This window comes from Dipodomys spectabilis, unplaced genomic scaffold (assembly GCF_019054845.1).
Source record: "Dipodomys spectabilis isolate Male_0828 unplaced genomic scaffold, ASM1905484v1 ptg000018l, whole genome shotgun sequence".
Classification (NCBI taxonomy): domain Eukaryota; kingdom Metazoa; phylum Chordata; class Mammalia; order Rodentia; family Heteromyidae; genus Dipodomys; species Dipodomys spectabilis.
The window spans coordinates 597,408-617,903 of NW_024870695.1; the positions used below are offsets into that span (position 1 = coordinate 597,408).

At 51.8% G+C, this 20,496-nt stretch overlaps 1 protein-coding gene across 2 annotated transcripts; it reads left to right on the forward strand.

Annotated features, from left to right (window-relative positions):
• The first annotated feature begins 4,291 nt into the window (after window positions 1-4,291).
• Window positions 4,292-18,383, forward strand: Wdr81 (WD repeat domain 81). Of its 2 annotated transcripts, XM_042673534.1 has the most exons (10): window positions 4,292-8,206; window positions 9,238-9,345; window positions 9,608-9,798; window positions 9,921-10,111; window positions 10,741-10,906; window positions 10,995-11,160; window positions 12,428-13,117; window positions 15,602-15,747; window positions 16,041-16,220; window positions 17,201-18,383. In XM_042673534.1, the coding sequence occupies exons 1-10, from the start codon at window positions 4,552-4,554 to the stop codon at window positions 17,519-17,521; spliced, it is 5,814 nt and encodes a 1,937-aa protein (XP_042529468.1). In that variant the 5' UTR covers window positions 4,292-4,551; the 3' UTR covers window positions 17,522-18,383. The 2 variants fall into 2 exon arrangements, with proteins under 2 accessions (XP_042529468.1, XP_042529470.1); XM_042673536.1 differs by lacking the exons at window positions 16,041-16,220; window positions 17,201-18,383 and having other exon boundaries at window positions 12,428-13,131; window positions 15,602-15,735.
• The last annotated feature ends 2,113 nt before the right edge of the window (window positions 18,384-20,496 follow it).

The following is a 20,496-nucleotide window of genomic DNA, read 5'->3' on the forward strand; positions in this document are numbered from 1 at the left end:
GGAGGTAGAGGTAGGAAGATCTCAAATTTAAGATCAGCTTGGTTTCGGTTCAAAGCCAGTTGGGGCAGGAAAGGCAGTGAGATTCTTATCTCCAATAAACCACTATAAAACCGGAAGTGGCTCTGTGACTCAAGCAGTAGAGTGCTCGCGTCGACTTGAAGAGCTGAGGGACAGTGCCCAAACCCAGAGTTCAAGCCCCAGGACCAACAGAAAAAAAAAAAAAAAAAAAAAAGATCAGCCTGGACTATACAGTAAGACTTTTTTAAAACAAAACAAACAGGAAAAGTAGGTTCTCTCCTGGGTCAGATTTCCAGCACCAAGAAACAACAACAACAACAATAATAATAATGAGCCCATATAACCTTGGTTCATGTCTATAATCCTAGTTCCTCAGGAGGTTGAGATCTGAGGGTTGTGGTTCAAAGTCAGCTCAGGTAGGAAAGTCTTTTTATCTCCAATTAACCACAAAAAGCAAGAAACAAGCAAGCAAGCAAGAAAGAAAGAAAGAAAAGAAAGAAAGAGGAAAAAGAAAAAGCTGGAAGTACAGCAGTGGCTCAAATGGTAGAATGCCAGCCTTGAGTGAAAAAGCTAAGAGATAGAATCAATGCCCAGAGTTTAAGCTCCAGTACTGGCACTAAATAAAACCAAATAAAAACTTGTCTTCTGCTTTTAAGTTCTCATGTGAAAGTCAGGAACAGGGAACTGTCATAGGCCATCTCATTTCCTAGGTGAAAGAATCATAAGAGCACAATCAAGGACTCTAGAAGCACGAGTTTCAGAATGACTAGGCCTGGGTTTGAATCCTGGCTCAACTTTTTCTTAGCTTCTTACACGACCTTGAGTAACTTTACCAAAGGTAGTTATTCCTTATCCAAAAATGGGCATAAAAGCAGTTTACTGAGGACTTGGGGGTGTGGCTCAAGTGGCAGAGTGCTTGTCCAAGCATGAAGTTCTTAGGTCAATCCCCAGTACCATCAACAAATTTTTTTTTTTTTTTAAAAAGGTTTATTAAAACAGTAGTGGTGAAAACAAAACAATGTATACAAAATTGCCAAGTACTGAGCAGAGGACTGGTTCCTGCTAACTGTGTCTTAAATAGTAATTGTAAGTTATGACTGCATAAGGTCTTGTGACCAAGAACATCATGGGCTCCAGCTGCCTTTAAAGAAATAGGAAACACACTGGGGAGCATTGTACAAGTGGCAGAATGCTTGCTTAGCAAGCCCAAAGCCAAGTTCATACCTTAGTGCTGTCCAAAAGAAAACAACAGATGGACTCTGCCACTGCTGAGTTATTCCTATCTTTTTTTAAATTAACCTTTTTTTCTTTTCTTTTTTTTTGTGCTAGTACTAGGGCTTAAACTCAAGGTGTAAATGCTATCCCTTACCTTTTCCACTCAAGGCTAGAGCTCTACCACTCGAGCCACATTTCTAGCTTTTTGCTGGTTAACCGGAGATAGAGTCTAACAGACTTTTCTGCCTGGTCCGGTTTTGAACTATGATCCTCAGATCTTAGCCTCCTGAGTAGCTATTATTACAGGCACAAGCTACCTGTGCCCATCCCTTTTGTTTTTTTTCTTGTGTCTTTAACCTCCATCTCTGTACCAAACTTTTACCAAAAATAAATTAATTTAAAAAAAAATGGTTTCATTACAGACAATGGCCTGTCTCTCCTGCACATGAGCCAAAACTGAGACCCCCTTGAAGGAGTCCTGTAGTTTCAGTGCCAGCTCTCTGGTTTCTGTTCCCTATCCTGTGTCACACTCTACCCTAAGCCACAGTGGATGTGCCCTGATCAGACCACATTGGCTAGCCCTATGACACTTAAGAGGTAGATTTTGGAAAGTCTTGGGAGAATATTTGTTCTTAAGAACTCCAGAGGGGCTGGGAAGGTGGCTCAGTGGTAGAGTACTAGCCTTGAGCTGAAGAGCTGAGGAACAGCACCCAGGCCCAGAGTTCAGGCCCCATGACAGACTCCAGGCTGCCTGGTGCTGGTGGCTCATGCCTTTAATCCTAGCTACTCAGGAAGCTGAGATCTGAGGATGGCAGTTCAAAGCCAGCCTGGGCTGGAAAGGCCATGAGACTCTTTTTTTTTTTTTTTGTCAGTCGTGGGGCTTGAACTCTGGGCCTGGGCGCTGTCCCTCAGCTCTTCAGCTCAAGGCGAGCGCTCTACCACTTGAGCTACAGCGCCACTTCCGGTTTTCTGGTGGTTTATTGGAGATAGGAGTCTCACAGTCTTTCTTGCCCGGGCTGGCTTTGAACCGCGATCCTCAGATCTCAGTCTCCTGAGTAGCTAGGATTACAGGCGTGAGCCACCAGCGCCCGGCTTAAACAGTTTGAGCTTTTTTTTTTTTTTTTTGTGTCAGTCCTGGGGCTTGAACTCTGGGCCTGGGCGCTGTCCCTCAGCTCTTCAGCTCAAGGCAAGCGCTCTACCACTTGAGCTACAGCGCCACTTGGCCATGAGACTCTTATCTGCAATTAACCACCAGAAAATCAGAAGTAGAGCTGTGGCTCAAGTGGTAGAGCGCTCGCCTTGAGGCTGAAGAACTCAGGGATAGCTCCCGAACCAGAGATCAAGTCCCACAACAGAACTCCAGGCTCATGGGGTTGGGCCACTTTGTTTCAGGGATCTCCCGGAGTTATAATGAAAAAAGAAGCCAGGCACAGTGTCTGGAGCCTGTAATCTTTGCCACTTGGGAGGCAGACATATGGAACATGGAAGTTTAAGGCCAGGGAGACTCTATCTCAACCTCTAGCTAGGTCCAGTGGCCAGACTCTCATCCTAGTTACTACAAAGAAGATCATGGGAGGCACAGACCCGTAGGCATAGAGGGAGACCTTTTCTCAAAAAAATAACTAGAGGGCTGGGAAGGTGGCTCAGTGGTAGAGCGCTTGCCTTGCATGCATGAGGCCCTGGGTTCCATTCCTCAGCAGGACATAAGCAGAAAAAGCCGGAAGTGGCACTGTGGCTCAAGTGGTAGAGTGCTAGCCTTGAGCTGAAGGGCTGAGAGACAGCACCCAGGCCCAGAGTTCAGGCCCCAGACCAAAAAAAAAACAACAAAATAACTATAGTGGAAGTGGATTTACTACTAGAGCAAATTAGCAGGATGGATATATTTATGTGCTTTTTCTTATCACTTTGCCCTGTTGGTTAAAGATTTTAAAATTTCAAAAGGCCTGTTGTGATTCTATGCTTTGTGTGTTCAGTATTATTCACAGATGTTTTGTTACATGCTCAAGATAAGTTCCTTTTACTAGTTTCTTCATTAGGTTATTTGGAATGTGTTGTTTAAACAATCAGTTATACTTTGTGTGATTATGACTGTTGAATATGAAAGAAACATAGTTACAGAAGCTGGGCTCCAGTGATTCACCTAGCTGTTCAGGAGGCTGATTTGAAGATGGTGGTTCAAAGCCAGCCAGGGCAGTCCCCGAGACTCTTATCTCCAATAAGCTGCTCAGGAAAAGCTGGAAGTGGTGCTGTGGCTCAAGTGGCAGAGTGCTAGTCTTGGGCACAAAGAGGCTCTGGGACAGTGCCTCGGCCAAGTTCAAGGCCAGGACCCACAAAAACAAAAACAAAACATACACATAAACCATACTTACACATAGTTACAACAACAACAAAATAACCAGAGTGGCTCAGGTGGCAGAGCACCTACATGATAAGGTGAGATTTTGGGCTCAAAAACGAAGAGGTGGAGAAGGAAGGAGGGGGAGAGAGAGAAGGGGAGGGGGGTGCTGTGCTGTGCACAGTAGGGCTCTAGAGTGAAAAAAAGAAAAAAAATGGAAGTCTGGCACTGTCTTCTCAGTCTCCATTTGAACCCACTCGGGCAATCCTTTATTGGTAGCTCCTGGTTATTACCTGTAACATCTAAACGACAAGCGTTATTCTTCCCACCCCTTAGAGCGCCGCGGGGGCCAAGGGGCGCCTGGGTTTGGGAGGCGGCCATGCAGGCGCTGGGGAAGGGGGATGTCGATGCCCCTGGCTGTGCAGACACTCGGCTTACGAGCTGGCATCTCGGAGAACAGACCCCAGACCGCGTCCCGGCGCGCACAGGGGGACGCGGGGAGGGGAGGGGGGGATGGAGGGCTCGCGGCCCATCCAGATCGCCCTCCCCGCCGGATTCCCGCGTAGCACCCGGACCCTGCGGAGCCCGGGCCGAGCCACCACGGGAAGAAAAGCCAAGAGCGCGAGGGCGGCGGCGCGGGCAGGAGGCGGGGTCTCTCCGGCCCAGGCGAGCCACGTGCGGTTGTTTCCGTGTCGGGCCGATCACATGACCCGCATCAGCTGACCCGTCACGGTAGAGCCCGGCGCTGGCACCTTGCAGCCCCCTTCCCGCAGCGCCTGCAGCGCAGGACCCTACGGAGGTGGTAAGGGCTCCCCCATTCTAGTCCCCCCCCTCCACACCGCCGGTTCACCTTAGCCAACTGCACCCCGGTCCCAGCCCCTCGATCAGCCCTCCCCGGCCCCGGGCCTGGCACCCCGGAAGCCATCGCGAGGAGGGCCGTGGCCAGGCTCAGCCTCGCGCTGCCCCCCGGCGGCCGGGAGGAGATGGCCCAGGGGAGCAAGGTGCGGGAGGTCGCCCGTCCCACCCGGGCCGAGGCCTGGGCCACACCCCCGAGCCCCGACATGGAGGAACTGCTCCGGAGCGTGGAGAGGGACCTGAATATCGATGCCCGGCAGCTGGCTCCGGCCCCGGGGGGTACCCACGTGGTGGCCCTGGTGTCCTCGCGCTGGCTCGCCGGCCTCCGCGAGCGCCGGCTCGGACCCTGTCCCCGGGCCGAGGGCCTGAGCGAAGCGGAAGTCAGGACGCTCCTGCAGCGCTCGGTGCAGAGGCTGCCCCCGGGCTGGACGCGTGTGGAGGTGCACGGGCTGCGGAAACGGAGACTGTCCTACCCGCTGGGCGGGGCCCAGTCCTGTGAGGAGGGGTCTTATAGCCCTGAGACTCTCACCCGATTCATGCAGGAAGTGGCTGCTCAGAATTATCGGAACCTGTGGCGCCATGCCTATCAGACCTATGGGCAGCCCTATAGTCATAGCCCTGCCCCCTCGGCTGCCCCTGCCTTGGATTCCGTCAGGCAGGCTCTGCAGAGGGTTTATGGCTGCCCTTTTTTGCCAGTGGGTGAAGCCTCCCAATGCCTGTCATCCGCCAGAGACGTCCCCTGCCCCCCTCGGGGCAGCCCAGCCTGTCCCAGCCTTTTGCGAGCCGAGGCCCTGCTGGAGTCCCTGGAGATGTTGTATGTGGTACATCCTTATGTGCAGTTCTCCCTGCACGATGTAGTCACCTTTAGCCCCGCCAAGCTGACCAACAGCCAAGCCAAGGTGCTCTTTATTCTCTTCCGTGTGCTGAGGGCCATGGATGCCTGTCACCGCCTGGGGCTGGCCTGCGGGGCCCTGTCCTTGCACCACGTCGCTGTGGATGAGAAGCTTTGCAGCCAGCTCCGGCTGGACTTAAGTGCTTATGAATTGCACACAGAAGATGAGAACAAGCAGGCCCCTGTGGTGAGGGATGGGACAGCCATTAAGTCTGAAAAAGAGAGGGCAGGGGGACCTGAGTGTCGTACCTGCCAGGAAGAACTGAGGGGTCTTGTTCTAGATTGGGTGCATGGCCGCATCAGCAATTTCCACTACCTCATGCAGTTGAATCGGTTGGCAGGTCGACGGCAGGGGGATCCCAACTATCACCCGGTGCTTCCCTGGGTGGTGGATTTTACCACGCCCCATGGGCGCTTCAGGGACCTGCGCAAGTCCAAGTTCCGCCTCAACAAAGGTGATAAGCAACTAGACTTCACGTATGAGATGACCCGGCAGGCATTTGTTGCAGGTGGTGCTGGTGGCGGGGAGTCACCTCACGTTCCTCACCACATCTCTGATGTGCTGTCAGATATCACGTACTATGTGTACAAGGCTCGCCGCACACCCAGGTCCATACTCTGTGGACATGTCCGAGCGCAGTGGGAGCCCCACGAATATCCTGCCAGCATGGAGCGGATGCAGACCTGGACGCCTGATGAGTGCATCCCCGAGTTCTACACTGATCCCTCTATCTTTTGCTCCATCCACCCTGACATGCCCGACCTGGATGTGCCAGCCTGGTGCAGTTCCAGTCAGGAGTTTGTGGCGGCCCACCGCGCACTGCTAGAGAGCCGCGAGGTATCACAGGATCTGCACCACTGGATTGACCTCACCTTTGGCTACAAACTCCAGGGCAAGGAGGCTGTGAAGGAGAAGAACGTATGCCTGCACCTGGTGGATGCACACACCCACCTGACCAGCTATGGCGTGGTACAGCTCTTCGATCAGCCACACCCTCAGCGCCTGGCTGGGGCTCCTGCCCTTGCCCCGGCGCCTCCACTCATCCCCCGGCTCTTGGTTCAGAACATCCGGGAAACCACCGGCCGGGAAGACTTCCCAGGACAGCTCACAAATGGGATGGGCAGGCTCGTTTTAGAGGCCACTCCGTGTGAGGCTGGTTGGACTGGAGACAGGCCCATTTCAGGGGAAGATGACTTAGAGCAGGCCACAGAAGCTCTGGATTCCATATCTGTCCCTGGGAAAGCAGGGGACCAGCTGGGCTCCACTTCCAGTCAAGCCTCTCCTGCTGTCCTGTCTTTCTCAGCGGCCTCAGCCTCTCGACCTGGCCGCAGGAATAAAGCTGCTGCGGCAGATCCTGGCGAAGGTGAGGAGGGGAAGATCCTTCTTCCCGAAGGCTTCAGTCCCTTGCAGGCTCTGGAGGAACTGGAGAAAATGGGCAACTTCCTGGCTAGAGGCTTAGGGGGCCAGTTGGAGGTGCCAAAGCAGTCTCAGATCCAGCCACCCGTACAGCTGCAGGACCTCTTCCACCGGGACATGCAGGCGCTGGGTGTCCTATTGGCAGAGATGGTATTTGCCACCAGGGTCCGGACACTGCAGCCTGACTCATCTTTGTGGGTACGCTTCGAGGCTGTTCGGGGACTCTGCACACGCCACATTAAGGAGGTCCCTGTGTCTTTGCAGCCTGTGCTGGATACACTCCTGCAACTGAGTGGACCTGGAGGCCTTGTGGTTGAAAAGAGGGGCACGTTGGACCCACTGTTTGAATATAGACCAGTCTCCCAGGGATTGCCCCCACCCTGCCCAGCCCAGCTTCTCAGCCCTTTCAGCTCTGTAGTTCCCTTCCCTTCCTACTTCCCGGCCCTGCACAGGTTCATCCTTCTGTATCAGGCAAGGCGTGTAGAGGATGAGACCCAGGGACGGGAGCTAGTGTTTGCTCTGTGGCAGCAACTGGGCTCAGTACTAAGTGACATCACTCCCGAGGGCCTGGAGATCCTTCTCCCCTTTGTGCTGTCACTCATGTCAGAGGAGCACACAGCCGTGTACACGGCCTGGTACCTATTTGAGCCTGTTGCCAAGGCACTGGGCCCCAAAAATGCCAATAAGTACCTCTTGAAGCCTCTCATTGGTGCCTACGAGAGCCCCTGCCGGCTGCATGGCCGCTTCTACCTGTACACTGACTGTTTTGTGGCACAGCTGATGGTGCGGCTGGGCTTGCAGGCCTTTCTTGTCCACCTGCTGCCCCATGTCCTGCAGGTGCTGGCTGGGGTGGAGGTTTCCCAGGAGGAGAGCAAGGGCCTGGGGGTGGGCACGGAGGATGAGGAAAGCCAGCTCCCAGGGGCTGGGCCTGGTTCCTGTGCCTTTGGGGAAGAGATTCAGATGGAGGAGGAGCCAGCTGCTTCCTCGGGCCTGGGGCTCCCAGACTACACATCAGGGGTCAGCTTCCATGACCAGGCTGATCTCCCTGAGACAGAGGATTTCCAAGCTGGGCTCTATGTGGCTGAGTCTCCACAGTCTCAGGAGCCTGAGGCTGTGAGCCTGGGCCGTCTAAGTGACAAAAGCAGCACCAGTGAGACCTCGCTGGGTGAGGAGCGGGCTGCAGATGATGTGGCTGCCCCTGTGGACAAGAGCAGCCTCAGATCAGGCGACAGCAGCCAGGACTTGAAGCAGAGCGAGGGCTCGGAGGACGAGGAGGAAGAAGAAGGCTGTGTGGTATTGGAAGAGGAGGAGGGGGAGCAGGATGAGATCACTGGGACAGCTGAACTCGCTCTGTCTGACACAGTGCTGTCCATGGAGACAGTTGTGACTGGTGGCGGTGAGGGAGACACAGAGGAGCAGGAGCAGGAGCCCCTGACAGAGCAATCAGAAGGCAAGGAACAGAAGATCCTCCTTGGTGAGTCCTCAGGTCTGGGAGGTATTGGTCAGTCACTACTTTTCTCTCCATGTTTGCAGTGTTTTGCTTGGTGCCAAGCATTGGTGCAGCCAGATCCACGCAACATAGACACAGGCTACCTTCAGAGGACCAAATCCAGCAGAGGAGGTGCTGCATGGCAAGCAGTCTGATGCAATGAAATATGTTAGTCTTATGGGAAAAAGGGGCTTAAGTTTAGTTTGGAGGGGTCAGAGAAGGCTTTCTTGAAAGTAGGGGTATTTCAGGCTGGAGTATAGCTCAGTGGTAGAGCATTTGCTTAGCATGCTTGAGGCCTTGGGTTCTATGCCAGCACTACAGACATACAACTCAAAAAACAGGAACCATTGGAGTTCAAGTAGGGGTGTAAAGCGTGTAAAAATGGTACAGTAGGAAGTGGGAAATGTGTTCTGGGGAGGATGTAATTGGAAGCTTCTAATTCCATTAGAAAAACAGTAAAAGGCTGGCATGAGACAGGGCACCAGTGGATCCTGCCTGTAATCCTAGCAACTCAGGAGGCTGAGATTCAGAGGAAGTCAACCTGGGCAGGAAAGTCTTCAAGATTCCATCTCTAAAATAATTGACAAAAGGGCTGAAATGGAAACATGGCTCAAGCATCATCCCACAGAACAAGCCCAGCAAGTGTGAGAGGCCCTGAGTTCAAACATTGGTACTAGCAAAAAAAAAAAAGACAAGAGAAAAAGAAAAGCCAACATGATTTAGCTGAGAGAGCACAGGGAAGTTGAGGGAAGAGAGGCTGGAAAAGAAGAAGCCAAGAGCCAGGGAAGATTGACTTTCTGCAGGTCATGCCTGAGAAGAGTCTGCAGTGGCCAGCCCCACAGGCAAAAGCCTAGCACCTCTGCCACTGCTAAATGGAGAGGGCCAGTGTGGGAACACTGTGCTAAGGCCAGTGCTGTGGCCTGAGTCAGCTAAGTGGGGTGGGGTGCAGCGGGCGGGGTGGGAGTGGTGATGAGTGCTATTATCTGATGAGCTCAGGGCCTGCTCCTGCCCTACAGATACAGCCTGCAAGATGGTCCGCTGGCTGTCAGCCAAACTTGGCCCCACTGTGGCCTCCCACCACGTGGCCCGGAACCTGCTGCGCCTGCTGACGTCTTGTTATGTTGGTAAGGCCTGTGGTCACTGCCGGAAACCTAGTCTCCTTCTAGGCCTCTGCCCGTCTTCAGCCATCTCTAGGGGATCTTAACTAGCTCCTCCTCAGACCACTTTCTGAGCAGATCTTGGATCTCAGGACCTTCGTTTTTTTTAGGTAGGGCACAGTATGGCCCCCAGGCTAGCATGAGCAGGAATGGCTCCCACAGTCCTGGAAGGGTAAGCACCCTCCTTGCCTCTGCTAGCTGCTCAAGGCTGTTGGCTCTTCCTTGGCAGGGCCCACTCGGCAGCAGTTCACGGTTAGCAGTGGCGAGAGCCCCCCATTGAGTGCTGGCAACATCTACCAGAAGAGGCCAGTGCTGGGCGACATAGTATCCAGGCCTGTGCTCAGCTGCCTCCTCCACATCGCCTACCTGTATGGGGAACCTGTCCTCACTTACCAGTACCTGCCCTACATCAGCTACCTGGTCAGTCACTGGTTTGGCCCACCTGGGATGAGGAAGTTGAGGACTTGAGGGCTGGCCTAGGATCTGTGGGATACCAGGGTATCTGGAGAGTAGCGTGGTGCTCATCTACTCAGTAATTCCAGGTGGCCCCAGCTAACAACTCAAGCCCCAGCCGACTGAACAGCCGCAAGGAGGCAGGGCTGCTGGCCGCAGTGACACTAACCCAGAAGATCATTGTGTACCTCTCGGACACCACCCTCATGGACATCCTGCCCCGGATCAGCCACGAGGTCCTGCTGCCTGTGCTCAGCTTCCTCACCTCCCTTGTCACAGGGTAGGTTCCTGCTCAGCCTCAAGGGGAAGCTGCCAGGCTGAAGGCGCCTCCATAGGCAGGACTGGGAAGCTCAGGAAAGAGGAGATTAACATTGAGTTGGATGCCAAGAGTCCTGGTCCTGGGCTGGGGGGTGTGATAAAGGACTCCCCTAGCATGTATGAAGCAGCTGCTTTCATCCTCAGCACTGAAAAAAGAAATATTCCTTGTTCTGATTCTAGCTCTGACTGAATAAACTACACGATTTTCCTGTGCTTGTTTTCCTCATCTGGTTTGGCTGAGCTTGGTCTTTAAAGCTCTTGATAAAGCTGGGCGCTGTTGGCTCATGCCTGTAATCCTAGCTACTCAGGAGGCTGAGATCTGAGGATCATGATTCAAAGCCAGCCCGGGCAGGAAAGTCCGTGAGACTCTTATCTCCAATAAACCACCAGAAAACTGGAAGTCGTGCTCTGGCTTAAGCAGTAAAGTGCTTGCCTTGAGCTGAAGAGCGCAGGGACCAAGCCCAGAGTTCAAGCTTCTCGACTGATCTCCACCCCCCACTTCCCCCCCCCCCCCCCCAAAAAAAAAGCTCTTGATAGCTTTGTAGATTCTTGCAGAGAGCCTGGCCTGGAACTCATGAATTCTGTTTCTAGGTTCCCAAGTGGAGCCCAGGCCCGGACTGTGCTGTGTGTGAAGACCATCAGCCTTATTGCCCTCATCTGCCTGCGCATTGGGCAGGAGATGGTCCAGCAGCACCTAAGTGAACCTGTGGCCACTTTCTTTCAAGTCTTCTCTCAGCTGCATGAGCTTCGGCAGCAGGTGGGCTGAACTTCTGGGTTGGAGCTGGCTGGGCTGGGCTGGGGCTGGGGCTGGGGCTGCTCTGACTCTCAGTGCTTCCTTCCCACAGGATCTGCAGCTGGATCCTGAGGGCTGTGGTGAGGGCCAGCTGCCAGAGGCAACCTTCTCTGATGGGCAGCGGCGGTTGGTGGACCCTACACTGCTGGATGAGCTGCAGAAGGTGTTCACCCTAGAGATGGCATACACAATCTACGTGCCCTTCTCCTGCCTGTTGGGTACTGGCCCATCCTGTTCCCTTGTACAACCTTGGTGGCTGCTCTCTCTTCCCTGGGAAGGGCTCCATGCTTTACTGAACAGTCAGTGGCAATAGTTTATGTATGTATATACACAGAGTCTTGCTGTGTAGCCTATACTGGCCTCAGACATGATACTATTAGTGTCCTGAGTTCTGGGATTACAGGTATGCACCACCATGCCTTTCTTTTTAACAATTGGGATTTATTTATTTGTTTGTTCAGTACTGAGGATAGAACTAATTTTTTTTTTTTTTTTGCACTACAAAGAATGAACTCAGGGCTTTCTCGTACTAGGCAGGTACTCTACTAAGTCATTTGTGTGTGTGTGTGTGTGTGTGTGTGTGTGTGTGCATGCGTGCACCTGTGCACATGCACAAGTCCTGGGGCTTGGATTTAGGGCCTGTGTGCTGTCCCTGAGCTTTTTTACTCAAGGGTAGTAGTCTACCACTTGAGCCACAGCTCCACTTCCAGTTTTTTCTGTTGTTGTTTTTTTTTTTGGTAGTTAATGGAAATAAGAGTCTCACAGACTTCTGTCCAGGCTGGCTTTGAACCACAATTCTCAGATCTCAGCCTCCTGAGTAGCTAGGATTACAGGTATGAGCAGCCAGTGCATGGCCTTGAGCTAGTTTTAAGCACTTTTTTGGTGTGTGCCAGTCCTGGGGCTTAAACTCAGGTCTTGGGCATTGTTACTGAGCTTTTTTGCTGAAGGCTAGTGTTGAACACATTTTTAAGGGAGGGATTAGATCAAAGCATTTTAGCCTCAGACACCAAGTCTCAAGGTGACATGTAAACAGTGCCTGAGCATTAGCTAGCAAGAGAGACTCGGGAGTAGGGGAGTGAGGGTGATATACTGATGGTCTCCAGATGTCTGCAAAGGTGTGAGTAGCCTGCCATTTTTGTAGCTTTTTCTCCGGGACAGGTACTGTGCTGGCATTTATGTGGGCCATTGCCTTAAATAGAATGAATAGCCTTATGGTTAGGTATGTTATTATTCCCCAACCCCCCACCGATGTTCTGGGAGGGCAAGTTACTGCCTGTTTGATTCACTGTCCTGTTTTTGATTTGTAGCACAGTGCATATGAATATATTAACCCAAGGAAATCATGTTTTATTGGGAGTGAAATTGATGCTCAGAGACAAGGACTACTTGTCCAAAGTTGTCTTCTGTGGCTCCTAAGTCCTTGGGTGGGTATAGCAGCCACCTGTCCAATTTCCTGATCTTAGAACCTCTCCTCCTCCCATCCAGGTGACATCATCCAGAAAATCATCCCCAACCATGAGCTGGTTGGGGAGCTGGCCGGACTGTACCTGGAAAGCATCAGCCTGAGTACCCACAATCCTGCCAGCATGGAGCCCACTATGCCCAGCACTAGCCCTGAGAGGGACCCCCGGGGTGCGAGCTGTCCCCAGGATGATGGCCACTCAGGGACTTTTGGGAGTGTCCTGATTGGAAATCGAATCCAGATCCCTAATGATTCTCAAATTGAAAGTCCTGGGCTACTGGGCCCTAGCTCAGGGATGGGTGGTGGAGGCCTTGGCATTGGGAATGATGACAACGCCTTAAAACGGGAGCTGCCACGGAGTGCCCATGGCCTGAGTGGAAACTGGCTAGCATACTGGCAGTATGAGATTGGTGTGAGCCAGCAGGATGCACATTTCCACTTCCACCAGATTCGCCTTCAGAGCTTCCCAGGCCACTCGGGGGCTGTCAAGTGTGTGGCTCCCCTGAGCAGCGAGGACTTCTTCCTGAGTGGCAGCAAGGATCGAACTGTGCGCCTGTGGCCATTGTACAACTACGGGGACGGAACCAGTGAGACAGCCCCCCGCCTCATCTATGCCCAGCACCGGAAGAGTGTGTTCTACGTGGGCCAGCTTGAGGCCCCGCAGTATGTAGTGAGCTGTGATGGGGCTGTGCACGTCTGGGATCCCTTCACAGGTGAGGGGGCCCAGGTGAGGCCTGTTCTTTCTTCTACTATGCCAGGTCTCTGCGAATGGGGTCTCAGTATGTGTGTGTGTGGGGGGGGTAATAATAGTATATTTTGGGGAGAGAGCCAATGAGGTTATTTGGAGGAGCAGTTAGAGCTTTAAATCTGTTAGACTTGAGGGCCTTGAACTTGCTGGGCTTTCTACCATTTGAATCATGCTTCTCGCCTTTTTGCTTTAGTTATTTATTTTCAGGGGGCAGTCATGGGGCTTACATTCAAGGCCTGGCCACTCTCCCTGAGCCCTTCTGCTCTACTACTTTGAGCCACAACACCACTTCTGGTTTTCTGGTGGTTTAATTGGAGAAGTCTCATGGAGACTTGTCAACCCAGGCTGGCTTTGAACTGTGATCCTCAGATCTCAGTCTCCTGAGAAGCTAGGATTATAGGTGTGAGTTACTGGTGCCTGGCATAGTGTGTTTGTGCTGGTCCTGGGGTTTGAATTCAGGGCCTGGGTGCTGTCCCTGGGCTTTTGTTGTTCAAGGCTAGCACTCTACCATTTGAGCCCTCCAGCTGTACTTCTGGCTTTTTGGTAGTTTATTAGAGATGAGTGTCATGGACTTTCCTGTCCAGGCTGGCTTCGAGCCATGATTCTCAGATCATTATAGGCATGAGCCACTGGTACCCAGCTCTAGTTTTTTTTTTTTTATATTTTCTTTCTTTCTTTCTTTCCTTCCTTCCTTCCTTCCTTCCTTCCTTCCTTCCTTCCTTCCTTCCCTCCTTCCTTCCTTCCTTCCTTTCTTGTCAGTTGTAGGGCTTGAACTCTGGGCCTGGGCACTGTCTCTCAGCTCTTTAGCTCAAATCTAGTGTTCTACCACTTGAGCCACAGCACCACTCTGGCTTTTTCTGTTTATGTGGTGCTGAGGAATTGAGCCCAGGGCCTCTTGCATGCAAGGCAAGCGCTCTACCACTGAGCCACCTTCCCAGCCCCTATTTATTATTTTTTGTTTTGTTGGTTTTTTTTTTGGGTCTGATCGTGGGGCCTGAACTCTGGGCCTGGGCGCTGTCCCTCAGCTCTTTAGCTCAAGGCTAGCGCTCTACCACTTGAGCCACAGCGCCACTTCCGGCTTTTTTTTCTTTTTGCTTATGTGGTGCTGAGGAATCGAACCCAGGGCCTTGAGCATGCAAGGCAAGCGCTCTATCACTGAGCCACCTTCCCAGCCCCTCCATGAGACTCTTATCTCCAATAAACCATTAGAAAACCGGAAGTGGCACTGTGGCTCAAGTGGTAGAGTGCTCACCTTGAGCTGAAGAGCACAGGGACAGTGCCCAAACCCAGAGTTCAAGCCCCACAACTGACCAAAAAAAAAAAAAAATTGGGCTGGGAATGTGGCTTAGTGGTAGAGTGCTTGCCTAGCATTCATGAAGCCTTGGGTTCAATTCCTCAGTATCACATAAACAGAAAAAGCCGGAAGTGGCACTGTGGCTCAAGTGGTAGAGTGCTAGCCTTGAGCAAAAGCAGCTAAGAGCCAGTGCTCAGGTCCTGAGTTCAAGCCCCAGGACTGGCAAAAAACAAATATTGTTATTATAACGGTGATGTACAAAGGGGTTACATTTACATGTTAGGTGAAGAGTACATTTAAAAAAAAAATTTTTTTTTTTAATCCGTCATGAGACTTGAACTCTGGGCCTGGGTGCTGTCCCTCAGCTCTTCAGCTCAAGGCTAGCACTTTACCACTTGAGCCACAGTGCCCACTTTTTCTGTTTATGTGGTGCTGAGGAATCGAACCCAGGGCCTTATGCGTGTGAGGCGAGCACTCTTCCACTGGGCCACCTTTCCAGCCCTAAAAATAATTTTTTATCGTTTTTATAAAGGTGATATACAGAGGGTTACAGTTACATAGTACATTTCCTTTTAGATAATATCATCCCTTCCCTTACTCCCAGTTTTTCTCTCTCATCACCACCCACAAAGTGTAGAGTTCATTTTCAACATAGTGTCTAGTGAGTACCAGTGCTGCATTTGTTCACCTTTCATCCTTCCATTTTTGTGCTTTAGATAGGTTTTGAATAGGGTCTCATGCTTTTTTGCCCAAGCTTGTCACAATCTTCCTACTTATGCCTTCCATATAATTGGGATTATAGGCATGAGCCACTACACATGGCCTATACCTGAGTTTGAGCAGCACCACCAACTTTAATGTGTGACTATAAGCAAATTATTCTGCTATGGGAGGTATTGGGTTTCTCACCATAAAATAGGACTGGTTTAGAAGATGATACACATAGGGATTTGGTTTGATGTGTACCATGTATTATGCATTTGGCAAATAGTTTCTTGGTCTCTTTTTAGCATAATTGGCCTGGCTATGGAAGCAGGGGAGAGTCCAGTGTTTTCTGAAGACCCCTGGGGGAGGGGTGCAGGTAGCAGATATGGAAGGGGCTAAGGCTCTCCATCAGTTTCCAGGACCCAGATGCACTATACCCTTCCTTCCCAGGGAAGACCCTTCGTACAGTGGAGCCGTCGGACAGCCGGGTGCCCCTGACTGCAGTGGCTGTCATGCCTGCCCCCCACACCAGCATCACCATGGCCAGCTCTGACTCTACCCTGCGCTTTGTGGACTGCAGGAAGCCTGGCCTGCAGGTCAGGGGTTTGTCTAGTTTCCTGAGCCCTGACTTGAGTCTCTGGAGACCTGTCAGGGCGGTGACTCACAAAGAGAGAAAGCAGGAGTTGGACTTATTAAATGTCATTCATAGCAGCCACTGTGGGGATGGGACTCTGCCCTGTGATGGGTGGGGTTCTGGCCTTTTCCTTACTCTGGATGAGGCCAGCGGATCAGGCCTTCTGGTCATGGTGGCCTGGGTGGTGTTTGGGGCCTCAGGGAGGGTGGATAGGGTCAGTGGTGGCATCTCAATGTAGTCTCCCTCTGCCTGCAGCATGAGTTCCGCCTGGGTGGCGGGCTGAACCCTGGGCTTGTCCGCTCCCTGGCAGTCAGCCCCAGTGGCCGTAGTGTTGTGGCTGGTTTCTCTTCGGGCTTCATGGTGCTCCTGGACACCCGCACAGGTCTGGTTCTGCGAGGCTGGCCAGCTCATGAAGGGGACATTCTACAGATCAAGGTGATGGGCTTAGTCCTCTTGCCTACTGCCCTGTCTAACTCCAACCCCTTATCTCTGCTTTAGGCCCTTAGCGGTGGGGGAGGTATAGACACATGACAGGCTTGCATTGGTGTCCCTCACACCTGCTCAGGGACTGATGGGCAGAGAGGTTGGTCTTCCTCTGCCAACTCAGGAGCCAGGTGTACTGTAGGGGCCTCACAGAAGGCAGGCAGGGGGCAGGAGCCAAGGGCAGAGTTGACCCGGCTGTTCCATGGAGATGTTCTAATGAGTAACCCTTGTCCATATTTGTCTTGCTTGGAGGATCAGGGGTCGGGCCCTGTCCATGACCCAGTTCAGGTTAAATAAAGCTCAGCTGGGAAGCTGTTTACTGCCCCCAAACTGCTGAGCAGAGTCCATGCCTTCTGCTGGGATGCCCTGGTTTGGGGGTGGGGAAACCAGAGAGGGTCTGGGAACCAGTTCCTACTCCTCATCCTCAGTCATAGGCCTCAGGGAGGCACTCTGCAATGGCCAGGAGGGTTCATGCGCAGTTTGGGTGCAGGTCGGGAAGCAAGCATTGCTGCTATACGGGGTGGGTTGCCCCCCAGCTCCTTCTAGGCCCCAGGGACCCTGGGTTCCAAGAGTCTCTAAACAAATAAGGGTCGAGAAGTCTTGCAGTCAGCCTGGGTGTTAGTGCTGGCCCTCTGAGATCTCGCTTCTCCGAGTCTCTGTTTTTTCTACTGAGAAATAGGAACAGGGGTAGCATCTACCTCATAGGGTCTTTCTGAAGATCAAATGTGGTGAGGGGGCAAGCATAGCACAGAGCAGTGATTAGGTTCATGACTATATATTAATTAATATTAACCGTAGTTAACATGACACGGCTGACTGGTGGTCACCCTTTCCTGTGTGATATAGGGGAAAATGGGAAGCATTTGGGGCTTGGTGGGAGTTCAGGATGTCCAGGCCCCCACTGAGATTCTCTTCTCTCCAACCACTGACAGGCAGTGGAGGGCAGTGTCCTGGTCAGCTCTTCCTCTGACCACTCCTTGACCGTCTGGAAGGAGCTGGAGCAGAAGCCTACGCATCATTACAAGTCAGCATCTGACCCCATCCACACCTTCGACCTATATGGCAGCGAAGTGGTCACTGGTACTGTAGCCAACAAGATTGGCGTCTGCTCCCTGTTGGAGCCACCCTCTCAGGCTACTACAAAGCTCAGTTCTGAGAACTTCCGTGGCACACTCACCAGCCTGGCCTTGCTGCCCACTAAACGCCACCTTCTGCTGGGCTCAGACAATGGCGTCATCCGCCTGCTGGCATAAAGCTTGAGACTGAAGCTGGCTGGGCAGAGCAGGTTGACATCTCCTGGGAGTCCAGCTCCTTACTCTGATGCTGCAAAACATTCCAGGTCCAGGCCCCATGCCTTTGTGTCTACATGGCCTGCCTGCTAGGGCCCCCAGTTGGGGTCCTAGTCCCTGAATCTCCCAAAGCCATGAGAGCTGCAGAGGGATCTCAATCATGGCTTGTGCAGACACTGCTCCTAGCCAGAAGGAGGCAAGGAGAAGAGAGAAAAGCATTGTGACCTCCATTTCTCCCAACCTCTGCCTGCCAGGACAGGGAAGCTTCAGGAAGGGGAAGGGAGACTGGTTTTGCCCTGCCAGCTCCCATTGGGCTTTTCTTGCTCCTGTACCCCAAAGACAGGAAACTGCCCCAGTCCAGGGCACTGATGGTGCTTGGACTCCAGGAGGGCTAAGGAAGACTGGGCATAACCCAGGAATCTGGGTTTCAAGTGTCCAGCCAGGCCCTGCCTGGTGGGGGACTAGGAAGGGAAGAAGAGAGAGCCAGGGGTGAGAAGGTGGGCTGGGCCAGATGGTCCCTGCCAGGAGTGATTCTATACCTTGCCTGCCTCTCCCTAACCACAGTGTTTGTGCCTTGAGCTGAGGAGGCAGCCCCTGGGCCCAGGAAGGTGGTCCAAGATCCTGAGAAAAGGGACCAGAAGAATCAATCATCTGCATCTCAGGTCTCTCACAGGGGACAGGGAGCCCCAGGAATCTCTTGAGTCCTCAACTAGAGCAGAGCTGAGGTCTGTGGCTTGCCTCCTGTTGCCTCCTCACTATTTGCAATAGATGTAAATATAACCAAGAAATCCTTTGTAAATATGATCAATAAATCCTTTGGAAGAGCCATGTGGTGGAATGAAGCTTGTTTATTATATATAAACATATATATATATAAACATATATGTTTGTATATATAAACATATATGTACATATGCATACATATATATATGCATACATGTATATATATATATATATATATATATTTTTTTTTTTTTTTTCTGGTCGTGGGGCCTGCCTGAACTCTGGGCCTGGGCATTGCCCCTCAGCTCTTCAGCTCAAGGCTAGTGCTCTACCACTTGAGCCACAGTGCCACTTCCAGATTTTTCTGCTTATGTGGTATTGAGGAATCGAACCCAGGGCCTCATGCATGCAAGATAAGCACTCTGCCACTGAGCTATCTTCCCAGCCCCGTATATATACTTTTTTAAACTTATTTTTTTTGTGTGTGTTATATTTTTTAAACAATTTCTTACTATATAGCTCAGGCTGGGCTCAAGGTATCCTCCTGTCCCAGTCTCTCAAGCAGCTTGGGTAACAGGTATATACCACCATACCTGGCTAATGGCTTGTCTTAAGAATGTAAGTACTGGGGCTGGGAAAGTGGCTCAGTGGTAGAGCGCTTGCCTTGCATGCCTGAGGCCCTGGGTTCGATTCCCCAGCACCACATAAGCAAAAGGAAAAAAAAAAAAAGAATGTAAGTACTGGGCTGGGAAGTTGGCTCAGTGGTAGAACGCTTGCCTTGCATGCCTGAGGCCCTGGGTTCGATTCCTCAGCACCACATAAGCAAAACGAAAAAAGCTGGAAGTGGTGCTCAAGTGGTAGAGCGCTAGCCTTGAGCTGAAGAGCTGAAGGACAGCACCCAGGCCGAGCTCAGGCCCCACGCCCGGACCCCCCCCCCCCCAAAAAAAAAAAAAAGAATGTAAGGACTGGGAAGCTTGAAACTCAGCAACATCCAGGAGAGTTAGGAGGGGGATGAAGAACAGGGCAGAGTGCATTGCTCCTGAAAAGATAGGATGCTGGGAAAGGTAACATCTCTCTGCATCTCTCTTCACCCCTTGCCCTTGGGTCCAGGCCAGAGGCAGGACCCTTGGCTTGCAAGAGCTGGAGGTTGGTTTTTTGCATAGGCTCCTGCAGCCTTCCCTTCCCAATCCTTGGTCAGCTGTTAAGGAGAGGAAAGGACATTGGAAGTGACTCTGAACTCAGCTGTGTTCTTGGGCCGGTCACATAGCATCTGAGTCTGATTAACCAAAGAAAGACTTCACTCTGTGGGGTTATTAAAAGGAATAATGTAGCGCCAAGTGTTGGTGTTTTACACCTATAATCCAAGCTATACAGGAGACTGAGATCCAAGGATTGCAGTTTAAAGCCAGCCAGGGAAGAAAAGTCTGTGAGACTTAGCTCCAGTTAAGCAGCAAAAAGCCAGGAGTGGAAGAATGGCTCAAATGATAGAATACATAGCATTAAAGCTGAGCACCGATGGCTCAAATCTGTAATCCTAGCTACTTAGGAGGCTGAGATCTGAGGATCATGGTTCAAAGTCAGTCTGGGCAGAAAAGCCCCCATGATACTTTTTTGTTTTTGTTTTTGTTTTGTTAGTTGTGAGGCTTGAACTCTGGGCCTAGGTGCTGTCCCTCAGCTCTTCAGCTCAAGGCCAATGTTCCACCACTTGAGCCACAGTGCTACTTCTGGTTTTCTGGTAGTTAATTGGAGTTAAGAGTCTCCCAGCCTTTCCTGCCCAGGCTGGCTTTGAACCAAGTAGCAAGGATTATAGGTATGAGACACAGGCGCCTGGCCTGTGACATTTTTATCACCATTAAACCACTCAAAAACTGGAAGTAAGCTGGGCGCTTGTGGCTCACGCCTGTAATCCTAGCTACTGAGGAGGCTGAGATCTGAGGATCGAGGATCAAAGCCAGCCCAGGCAGGAGAGACCGTGAGACTCCTATCTCCAATAAACCACCAGAAAACCGGAAGTGGTGCTGTAGCTCAAGTGGTAGAGCACTCGCCTTGAGCTGAAGAGCTGAGGGACAGCGCCTAGGCCCAGAGTTCAAGCCCCACGACCAACAACAAAAAAAACAAAAAGAAAAAAAACTGGAAGTAGTGCTGTGGTTCAAGTGGTAGAGCACTAGCCTTGAGCACAAAGAGGCTCAGGAACAGCGCCCAGGCCCTGAGTTCAA

Bases quoted from the DNA above. Each gene is read 5' to 3' on its own strand.
- Wdr81 (XM_042673534.1), top strand. From the start codon at position 4,552: ATGGCCCAGGGGAGCAAGGTGCGGGAGGTCGCCCGTCCCACCCGGGCC. The intron at 8,207-9,237 runs GTGAGTCCTCAG...CCTGCCCTACAG, and splicing joins GGAACAGAAGATCCTCCTTG to ATACAGCCTGCAAGATGGTC. The intron at 11,161-12,427 runs GTACTGGCCCAT...CCTCCCATCCAG, and splicing joins GCCCTTCTCCTGCCTGTTGG to GTGACATCATCCAGAAAATC.